The sequence below is a fragment of the Mangifera indica genome, chromosome 2 (genome assembly GCF_011075055.1).
Source record: "Mangifera indica cultivar Alphonso chromosome 2, CATAS_Mindica_2.1, whole genome shotgun sequence".
NCBI lineage: Eukaryota > Viridiplantae > Streptophyta > Magnoliopsida > Sapindales > Anacardiaceae > Mangifera > Mangifera indica.
In genome coordinates, this window is record NC_058138.1 from 8,396,740 (window position 1) to 8,408,523 (window position 11,784).

The window sequence follows — 11,784 nt, forward strand, 5'->3', positions numbered from 1 at the left end:
ATCTATTATACTTTTTGGACATTAAACATTTATACCACAAAAATAGTATAACATCTAAATTACCCTTATCTTCAACTTTGGATAAAAGTAGGGTTGACAAGATTATCAACTTGTTTTTCAACGCATACACAATTCAGAATTTGAGTTTTTAACTAAAAACTTTTTATTATCACTCAACAAACCCTAAATCTAACTAGAAAAATCCAACTATCGGCAATCAACAATCTAGAATTTAAGTTCATTATTAATATTTTTGCATGGGCAAAAGAAAGATGCTCACAAAATATGATAGAAATACATAAGTTTTTGTGTAATTAAACAGTAGCGAGGTCAAAGTTCATACGGGAATAGTGTCCACCAACAACAACTGTTCAGTTTGTGATAAAAATGTTTAAGTGGTTTTGTGTGTGATAATTTTGTCCGTGAGGTTGGTTTTCTGGGAAAAATTTCAATATCCCTTGTAATAATTTTATTAGTTATATTCAAAATTCAAATTCATTACAATAATTTATTTAATCTAACTTATTGTTTCATTTAAAAAGATGACATGAAAAAAATGTCAATTAGTGAATTATGTTCTTTTAAGTGAGAGATGGCCTTTTTAATGGCCAAATGACTTGATCCCACCCAAGGTATAGTGACACCCCAAAATGATCTTCTCTAACTTTCAAAAATTTAGACACCCATCTATGAACAAAATTTTATTAAAATTCTCATTTAAAAGGTAAAACTGTCATTTAATAAAATAATTTTAAAATTAAAGTTTTATCACATTTTCCCCTCTCAATTTGCAAATCTAACAATTTCCTCCTATTCAAAGTTTAAAAAGTAGAAATTTCACCCCTAAGGTTTTAAAACCATCGTTCGCATTTGTCTTCCCACTTAGGTTATCTCTCTATGCCAATTTGTTCCCACCCATTGATTAAAGCCATTAACTCCGATGAAAACGAAATCGTCTTCATTTCAAAAGAAGATGATTTTATCTTTGTTCGAAATGTAGATGATCTCAGACAAAGATGTCATCTTTATTTGAGATCTCAAACAAAGACGCCGTCTCCATTTGAGATGAAAATGTGCTTGAATTATTACAGGATGACTCTACCAGGAAAGCACTAATCCAGAATTAAGTGCTATCTTCTTTCATTTTCTTTCACATGGTGGTAGGTTTCACCATTAATAAATTTATGGCCAAATTACCATTTCCCACTCAAGGTTTGATGAAATGACTATTTCCCATCATTAAGTTTTAAAAAGCCAAAATTTCTCCCATAAGCCAATTCTGTTAATAAATTACGTTTTATTTTTTTAGAAAAAACTATTTTACTCTTTTATTAAAATTACAAATCAAACATTAATACTTCGAATAAATATAAAATTATTAATATATCTTATTAATTTAAAAATTTATCATTAAAACTTTTAAAAATATTTAAATTATAATTAACTTTAAAATATTATATTTTATTCAATTTTTAAAAAATAATATTGTCATTTTTTACACTATTGAGTCATATATTTTTATAATTTGTAATTCATCCTAGCCACTTGTCATTTTAAAAGCAAAAATAGATTAGAAAAATTTAAAAAAAAAAAAAGTTTCTATCCTCCCCTTTTCCATTGCCGAAGCCACTGCAATTAATTGAAAGAATAGAAGCCAGAGGATAAAGTTCTAAACCACCAACCTTTCACAGCTTCACTATCGCAAAAAAGCCTAAAAAATGGCGCAGTTCGTCGGAGCAGACGACATAGAGTCAGTGCGAATCGCCCTGACTGAGCTCGGAAGAAGCTTAAAGTCTTCTCTGAGGCGTAAGACGTCTTCAAGTCAAAGAGGTACCGGGAAGGATGACGATGAGGAGCTCGCTTCTGACGTTGAAATTGCTCGGCAATGGGCTGCCATCGAGAGATCAACAGACTTTTGACCGGCTCAAGGGTCTTTGTTCGATATGGAGGGAGAAGGGAAGGTTGTGGATGGTGAGGGGAAGAGGGTGATTAATGTTACTATTTTTGGTCCGGCTGAGAGGGGTGCATTTATCGAGAAGCTTATTAAACATGTTGGGCATGATAATTTGAAGTAGTTGAGGAAGATCAGAGAAAGAATTGAGCTGTAAGTGTTTGTGTATGTTCTCAGTTTGGAGTCTTGTGATCTGGGTTGTTGCCACGTTTGTGTCTTGGTTAACGTGCTTGCTAAAATATTGGTTTTTTATGGTGGTCTTATGAGGTTTTAGCTCTTGAAAGGAATGTATTTAATTGAGTACTTCTGTTATAACTATTCTGGGTTCCCAGCAAGTTTGTAACTTTACTTAATATGCTTACTGAAAGCTCAAATTATTATTGTGGTCTTACTAAAAATTAAGTAAATGTTGAGCAAATGTAGTTCACTTTTGGAAGAAATCTACTTGGTTGAAGTATTTATAAGTTAATTGAAATACTTATGTTTTAATTAGTTTTGCTTTCTGGAAAGTTTTTAAGTATATTCTTACTAGAAGCTCAGTTTTTGATATGTCGAATAATTGAATTGCCTTTTCATATATAAACTCAGCATCTAATTGAGTAAATGTAATTAACTTAACATGAGGCTAATTAATTAAAGTACTTATAAAGCTAGTGTTAATCTGCTTTGTTCATATTGGTTTTACTTTATATTTCAACGTTAAGATCAATAATTTCATATATTTTCTTTTTCTAAGTTTGAATGGACTTGAATGCAGTAGTTGTCTGTCATGCGTTTAACAATTACTGGTTTATCCTGTTTTAAATTTGTAGAGTTGGTTTGGAGTTGTCAACTATGGAGGTGAGATATAAGAATCTGAATGTGGCAGCTGATTGTGAGATTGTTCATGCAAAGCCCATTCTGACTCTATTGAATTCTATTAAATATTTGCTTTTGGTAAGGATCTTCATTTTATTTGGAGCCGTAAATTGAATCCATAACAATGCTTATCTGGCTGTAATTGATGTGTAAGTTTAAAACAGAGAGCTTTAATTAGTCCTTGCCTTAGATTTTTTATTGTTGACAGTTCTTTAAGATGCAGCGTACTTGCAATTTTGAATGATTTTGTTAAAACTGAACCTTGTTTTGCAGGATGTCCCGAAGCTTATAGGTTCAAAGTCTAATCAAGCTAGGATAACCATCGTTAATGATATAAGTGGCATCGTTAAGCCTAGAAGGTAATATAAAAAGCTTATTGTTTGTAAAATTAACTCCATTAATGAATTGACATAATCCCCTCTGGGTCAACCATACTGATTAGCCATTATATAGCTGAATTGTCATTGTGGACTTCTGATGGATTGTTGTAAATTGATGTTACTTACTTTTAAAGGATAAATTGACCTTTCTAGTTCTAACTTGTGCTTCTTGACCTCTGAAGACCTTTTGTTATAGAACTTGTTTATAAGAATCTAACTTATTTTCTAATGAATAATTCATATATTTAAGCATAGATAACCTTCAAAAAGTTTCATACGGATTTTCCTTTTATCAGAGCTAGTATGTGTGAATCACACTGTCATGCAGTATTTCTATTGCCCTATTTATGTGATGTGAGCTGGGCACTTAGCATGGTTTAACTAAAATCTCTTACATTTAAGTTCCTTAGCAACTTGTGAAATCAATTATATGGAGGATTCTAGTCAGCCAGTCCTTACATGAAAATTTAACAATTTGTTGTTGCACATGACTTTTCTAGTTAAATTGATAGATAACTAGGAAAGGATCCACTTTGAGATGCTCTATCAGAGAACAGACTAAATTTTGTTTGGCTTCAGAAGGTGTTGAGGAAAACCTCTTTTCTGGTAGATTTTTTTTAAAGGAAAGTTTGAAAGGCTGCCATGGATATGAAACCAAATGTGTACTTAAATATGCTTGAATTATTGCCGGATGACCCTTCTGCTCAGGCCCCCAGGTTGCAGGAAGACCACCCTTTTAAAGGCTCTCTCTGGAACTCTTGACAAATATCTAAAGGTTTCAGAATTTCATTTGGAATGTTACCATCTTGACTGTCAGTCATATGCATGAATCTATAACTAAATATCCAATTTGCTTAAACTTGATAGAATCATGAAAGGAAAGCTTGAAGCATCACAACTGCACATCTTTGATAGGTTTCCTAATTTTAGTATTTGATTATATCTCACTCTTGTACTGCACAGTTGTATACTGCTGCACAAAACCAAAGGTAACCCTTCCTCATATCAGATAGAATCTAGCCCAAGTTTTAAGATTACCTTGTTACATTTTCAAAAAGGATCAAGTCTATTTGTACCCATATGTTCAATTAATTTTAGGCTTTTAGCTTGATACAAGATGAAAGTTGTGTGCTATCTAAGTTTGATGTCCCAATGTACTTAGTTTTGGTTCTGTTTTCTTCAAAGGTGACAGAAGTTTCTTACAATGGTTACCAGTTGGACGAGTTTGTTCCCCCAGAAAATGTCAACTTATATAAGCCAAGAAGATCTGCATATAGCAGAAATGACCGTGAGGGAAACACTTGATTTTCTGCCCAATGTCTTGATGTTGGAAACTGAGGAAGTAGGCTTACTTAAATTTAATTCAATGATGTATTAGTCATAGCTACCTTATCAATTCCTACAAGTAGTTGATAGTTACAGTACTATTTTTTTTTTCCTGCCTGTGCAGATATGATGTTGGAGGTCAATACAAGAGAGGAGGGAGGAATTGTACCAGATCCAGATATAGATACTTGCATGAAGGTATGTTCAGCATATTTTTCTAGTTTAAATCTGATGTTTTGTTCTGTATGTCGTTGGTACTTGTATGAAATGTTCATGACAAAGGTTGTTATAACAGGCAATTTCTGCCAAAGGACAAAAAACAACCCTTAAAACAGATCATGTGTTAAAGGTATTTCTCTTTGTTGAAGTTGTAACCATGTATTTTTTCAGTTGATTTGTATATTTCAAATGCTTTAAGTTAAAATGTTTACCGTCTTGGTGAGTTCCCAGGTCCTTGGACTTGATATCTGTGCTGACACAATGGTGGGAGATGAGATGCGAAGAGGCATATCTGGAGGTCAAAAAAGGAGACTCTTAAAGGAAATTTTTTCAAAAATGCATCTTCCTCACTTTGTTGTAATGTTTATGGAATAGATTATTCTAAGGATTAGATGCATTCTATCATAAATCTTATAGGATTAATTTTTCATTAAAATATGCAGGAGAGATGGTTGTTGGTCCCACAGAAGCCTTATTTATGGGTGAAATATCAAATGGTTTAGACAGTTCAACTGCATATCAGATTGTTGCTTGTCTGCAGCAGCTGGCGCATATCATGGATGCTACCATATTGATTTCACTTCTTCAGCCAGCTCCAGAAACATTTGAACTCTCTGATGACAACATTTTGATGGCAGAAGGAAAGGTTGTGTATCAAGGACCACGTGATCAAATTGTAGAAATTTTTCAAGAACTGTGGATTCAGGTGTCCTCAAAGGAAAGGTGTAGCTGACTTTCTTCAGGACAGTAGTGAATTAGAGCTTATAATAATTTATTTTTCATGCTGAAATATTAGTACTTCAACTTTTTTTTATTCATTTTTTCCGCAGGTGACATCTTGAAAAGATCAAGCGCAATACTGGTACCACACTGAAGCTCCTTACAATTATGTTTCAGTAGATATGTTCTGTCAAAAATTCAAGAATCTCCTCCTGGCAAGAAGTTTGATGAGGATCTCTTGGTTCCATATAATAGATCCAAAAGCCACCAGGATGCTCTTTCCTTCAATGTGTGTTCTCTTTCTAAGTGGCAACTCCTTAGAGCTGGCATGTCAAGGGAATATCTTATCTTGAAGAGAAATTCTTTTATCTATGTGTTCAAAACAACCCAGGTTATTATCATAATTATTAATTTTCAATTATGTTATATTTTTGTAATTACATGTGCAAAGGCATAGATAATCTGAAACATGTAAAGGAATTTCTTGTTACAGATTGTTATCGTTGCAACCATCACGATGACTCTTTTTGCAGACTCAGATGGACATTGATGTTCTTCATGCAACTGACTACATGGGTGCCCTGTTCTATGGACTCATGATACTTCTTGTCGATGGTATTACAGAGTTGTGGTTTTACCCTGCTCGGGCATATGCACTTCCAGCCGCTATTTTGAAAATTCCTCTTTCAGTTATTGAGTCTGTGACGTGGACCTGCTTTACTTACTATGTCATTGGGTACAGTCCTGAGCCAAGAGGTGAGTTTCAATTACAATGGGTGTGTTTACTAGTGCATTGTATCCTTTTTATATCTTATTTATCGATTCATTATGTTATATCATCCATCGATCATCAATCAGTGCCCTTATATCTAAAGCTTAACATCAAGCAATCTCCAAAATGGCCACATACTAAATTCCTAGGATTAGCTTTGTTAATCTTGTGTAGCAAAGTAAAAGTAAAAGATTATGTACTCAGATACGAATTCCTCAACAATGTGCTTAAATTCACTTTGCAGATCATTTAAAAATAACTGCTGCACAAAGTTTCTCATTTTCTGGTGGCAGAGGTTCTGATATTTAATTGATTGCTATGATTTAGGTTCTTCCATCAGCTCATTCTACTTTTTTCTGTGCACCTTACCTTTATATTCATGTTTCGGTTGTTGGCATCAGTATGCCAGACTCTGGGTGATTCCATCACAGCCAGTGCTTTTGCAGTATTAGTAGTCCTTATTTTTGGTGGTTTCATGATCACACATCGTAAGGCTATTTGGACCTCCTCCAATTTGTTTTTAAAATTATCACCCAAAAGGATAAACTTGTGTTGTGTTATTCGTTGCAGCCTCTATGCCTAGATGGTTGAAGTGGGGGTTTTGGTTTTCCCCTCATACATATGAAGAGATTGGCCTTTCTGTAAATGAATTTCTTGCTCCTCGGTGGCAAAAGGTGAGCTCTCATAGGAACATTTTATGCTTCCTCTAATCAAGAAAACTATGCAAAAAGCTTGTCAGCTAATGCTGTTATTCGTTCTAAGTTCTATTTCTTCATTGTCATTTTAATCTGGTAGAGATACCCAGCAAAGCTTGGTCGATATATTTGGTGCATTTTATGTTTCGGTGATATTCATGGGCATTGATAACTGCTCAACTGCTATATCTTGTATTGCAACAGAGCGAAGTGGGCATTATAGCATTGCTCAATAGAACATATATAACAGCAAACAAATAACATCGTGTTTATATATTATCTGCGAACATAAGATTACCATTAAACACAACATATAACAAGACTTGAAAAAGACATATAATACCTCAAAACCAATCTATAACAAGTGTATAATAGGATTGAGAAATTACTTAAATAAATAAATATGATTATGTATACAAAAGTTTTAACTTTCAATCCAAAATAATAATAAAAATGTCATTTAAGAAAATACACGTGGATTAAATCTTTATTGAGTCTCTTCAGTTGACCTCTCTTATTTTTTATTCGTTAAAGCGATACAATCACTCACTTTCTATGTAATTTTAATCTTCCAAAGATCACTCTGTAAGCAAAAGTAAATGATGGCATATGGATGTAAAAAGAAACATTTAATTTGAAAACTGATAAAGAAATTAGACGAAAGGAGATATTTAGGCATATAAAACAAAGTATAAATCCCAAACTATTTCACAACTTGATTTTGCAGCCACATCTTGTGCAAAAATATATCCTATATAACTCATCTTTAAAACAAAGGAGATATTTAGGCATACAATTGTTTCAAAGTTTTCCTTTCGGTGAGATTTTACTTCACAATCTAACCACAGAAAATGCTTGTACCAACATATATGTTTACGAATGAGTTGTTGAAACCCCTAATTTACAATATCTATATTTGAACTGAATTCATTAAATTAGTAGATAACAGATGGCACTGTTAGCTTAAAAACATATCATGCATTCTCTTGTTAAATACTAAAATAATATGATAATATTCAACTTGAAATGGATTTAAAAACTACTCTATAATCCTTCTTCAACAATGTCTTTTCCAACTTTGGAAATTTTCAAGGATATTTTAGAAATTCAAAAAAGTTTGGAGGTGTTTTTGAAATTTGTTGTAGTGATAGGCTTCTTTGAATGAATGTTTCTTTGGTAGAAATTATGCGAACAGGAAAATACAGTAAAACATTTCACAAAACCATTTTCCTAAATAATAAGGGTGTAATTGGTATTTTCCCTTTAACATGTAACTCTATTTGCATTTGCACAAGAATGTAAGAGAAAAAATGTATACAGAAAGCAATTGGAGAAGTCTTCTTGCCCATTTCTGACGGCATGCATGATGGTAACATCATCAAATCAATAATGAAGATATTTTTGTTTTGTAGTTAATAGACCAAGACTCTCTATATATTCCACATTGGCATGCTCCACTTGGAAAGTAACACTTGGACTTTGAATAATTGCCAGTCAACAAAAATATCTGAAACTAAGAAAGTTATTTAAATAACAGAAAAGAATTCATGACATCATAGCAACATAACGATGACAATATTGACTCTTCACTTTTTTCTATTTAAAGCCTTGTATGTTCTTGTGGTTTCATTATTCAAGAAAAATGGGTTGTCTAATGTGGGCTTGTCAAATTCTATGCATTCAATTGTTATTTTTGTGTTCTCAAAGTTCTGCAACACTCTGCTCTTATGAGCAGAGTTATGCATTGCTCCAATTTAAACTACACTTTTCCTTCATCAATACTTCTTACAATCGTTGTGATTACTTTCAACCCTCTTATGCAAAAATGATGTCTTGGAAAGAGGATAAGGATTGCTGCTTATGGGATGGTGTCACATGTGATTCTTTAACAGGTCATGTGATTGATCTCGACCTTAGTTGTGCTTGGCTTCATGGAAGTTTTCCTTCAAACGGTAGTCTTTTCCTTCTTAATCATTTGCAAAGGCTAAACTTAGCTTTTAATGATTTCAATCTTTCCCATATTTCTTTTGATTTTAATCGTTTGTCTAGTTTGACGTATCTTAATCTCTCGTACTCAAACTTTTCTGGTCAAATTCCTTCTCAAATCGCCCACTTGTCTAAATTGACTGTGCTTGATGTTTCTCAAAATCACTTTGATAAACCTTCAATTGAAACAAATACATTAAAAGGGTTAGTTCAAAATTTGACCGAATTAGCAGAACTTCATCTTGATGGTGTCAACATGTCTACCGTAGTACCAAGTTCCTTCATGAATTTATCTTCTTCTTTATCTTTTTTGAGTCTCTTTTCTTGTGATTTGCAAGGAAACTTTCCAAATAGCATCTTCCACCTACCAAGTTTAAAAACCCTCGATTTATCATATAATCATGATTTGATAGTTGTTTTCCCAAAGGTTAACTGGAGTAGCCCCCTTAAGGTGTTGGATGTGTCTTCCACAGCTTTTTCAGGAGAGTTTAATCCTCTTGAAAATCTCAAATACTTGACAAATTTTGGCGCCTCAAATTGCAGTCTTGATGGGTTAGTACCTATGTCACTTGGAAACCTTCCAAATTTAGTTTATATTTATTTACATCATAACTTTTTCAATGGGTCTCTGCCATCTTGGTTATTCACTCAAACTTCGTTACGACAAGTATACTTGTCTTTTAACCAATTAACAGGCACTATAAATGAATTTCACAGTAAATCATTGGAAAGTCTCTATTTACATAGTAATCGATTGCACGGATCAATTCCAAGTTCAATGTTTGAACTTGTTAATTTAACTGGTCTCTCTCTTTCTTTGGACAATTCTGGTGCCACTGATCTTCACTTGTTTTCAAAGCTTAAAAAACTTAAAAATCTTGCCCTTTCTCATGTCAATCTATCTTCGAGCACCCCATTCAAAAGCAACTCTTCCTTTTCGCAACTCACCATGTTGAGATTATCTGCTTGTAACTTGAGTGAATTCCCCGATATTTTAAGAAAATCAGACCAATTGAGTCAGCTAGACCTTTCTAAAAATAGAATCCATGGCCGAATTCCTAAGTGGATGTGGAACATTGGAAAGGAAAGTTTGTACCACTTAAATCTTTCCTACAATTTTCTTACAACCATAGAACACCTTCCATGGAAAAAACTTCGATTTCTAGACCTTCATTCCAACTTCCTTCAAGCACCATTTCCAATTGCACTATCTGAGTTAATGATTCTTTCATTGTCAAACAACAATTTGACGGGAGAGATCCCTCACTTGTGCAATATGAGTAGATTACAAATTGTAGATCTTTCACATAATAACTTGAATGGTACAATTCCTGAATGCATGGTAAACTCCAGTAGTCTTCAAGTCTTGGATGTACGATACAATAAACTGCATGGCAACCTTCCTAAAGCATTTGCACCAGGCAGTTATTTGAGGACTCTTAACTTCGACGGTAATGGACTTGAAGGGCGAGTCCCTAGAAGTTTGGTCAATTGTGCAAGGCTTCAAGTTTTAAATCTTGGAAAAAACAACATAAAGGATAGCTTCCCCTATTGGTTAGGAGATCTTCCCGAGTTGCAGGTTTTTGTTCTTCGTTTCAACAACTTCTATGGTTCTTTTGAATTTAATGGTAGTCTCCCAATGCTGAGAATCTTAGATCTCTCACACAACAATTTTGATGGCTATTTGTCAGCAAGGTCTTTTGAGAATCTAAAATCTATGATGAATCTTGATGAAGAAAAAAAGAAATTGAATTATATGGGTGATTCATATTATCAAGATTGTGTGGCGATGGTAGTTAAAGGTTTTGAGATCCGACTAGAGAAAATTATTACTACTTTTACTACCATTGATTTTTCAAACAATCACTTTCATGGAGAAATTCCAAGCTCAATTGGAAAACTTCATTCACTTCGACTCCTCAATCTTTCTCAAAATGGTCTAATTGGTCATATTCCTTCGTCATTGGGAAACTTGACTGCACTTGAAGCCTTAGATCTATCTTCAAACAAGCTTGTTGGAGAGATTCCACGACAATTGGTAAGTCTGACATTTCTTGCAAAGTTGAACTTATCAAAAAATCAACTTGTAGGACCTATCCCTCGAGGGAACCAATTCGACACCTTCCAAAATGACTCATACATTGGAAACCCAGGATTGTATGGATTTATGTTGTCCAACAAATGTAATGTTGATGAGGCAGCACAACCAAAATCATCAATATTCGATGGTGAAAAGCTCAATAATTCAAAATGGTGTGAATGGAAGGTTGTTATGATGGGATATGGATGCGGACTACCCCTCGGCTTATTTATAAGATATCAAGTGTTCTCAACAAGAAGACCGGAATGGCTTCTAAGGATTATTAATAGAGCTACTAAACGATTTGAGATGAGTAGAAGGCGTAATAAGAAGACTAAGCAAAAGTTGGTCTCTTCATAAGGTCAGTTTGGTCTACTTTTCTTTGTCTAGACATTTAGGATCTCCATTATTGATTGACTTAGATTTTCAGTTTTAATATTAATATTATTTGATTATATGCTAATATTATTCCCATTTTAGCAATGCAGGTACTTGCTTCTGGGTGATCAGGTAAGGTGTGAAGATCAATGTCATAAAGGATTGCCAAATTTCAGGATTCATTGTTTGTAGTTTAATATATATAGCATCTAATAATAACAATGTTGTGCTTCAAACAACTTGAACAGATTTCAAATTTTTATTGTACCAATTTCAATACGTGGTTATGATGTTTCAGGATTTTATTGTTATATGAAGCTTGAGATGTGAAGAGATGTACTCTGTCTATGACGTGATTAAAGTTTGCAATGCTTTGTTTAAAAACTAGAGCAGTCACATGTTAAAACACTTTCTCACTC

The 11,784-nt window shown here is 33.5% G+C and overlaps 1 protein-coding gene and 2 pseudogenes across 1 annotated transcript; all 3 read left to right on the forward strand.

The window, feature by feature from the left end:
• The first annotated feature begins 1,580 nt into the window (after positions 1-1,580).
• The window catches only part of LOC123209098, an 83,050-nt pseudogene continuing 72,846 nt past the window's right edge, over positions 1,581-11,784 (forward strand).
• LOC123208521 lies at positions 4,645-7,197 on the forward strand (annotated as a pseudogene).
• On the forward strand, positions 8,455-11,700 carry LOC123209087 (receptor-like protein 6). The gene is made up of 2 exons (XM_044626842.1): positions 8,455-11,348; positions 11,476-11,700. Exon 1 carries the CDS (start codon positions 8,534-8,536, stop codon positions 11,345-11,347), a length of 2,814 nt encoding a protein of 937 aa, XP_044482777.1. The 5' UTR covers positions 8,455-8,533; the 3' UTR covers position 11,348; positions 11,476-11,700.

Excerpts from the sequence above, each read along its gene's own strand:
- LOC123209087 (XM_044626842.1), top strand. The coding sequence starts at position 8,534 with ATGTTCTTGTGGTTTCATTATTCAAGAAAAATGGGTTGTCTAATGTGG.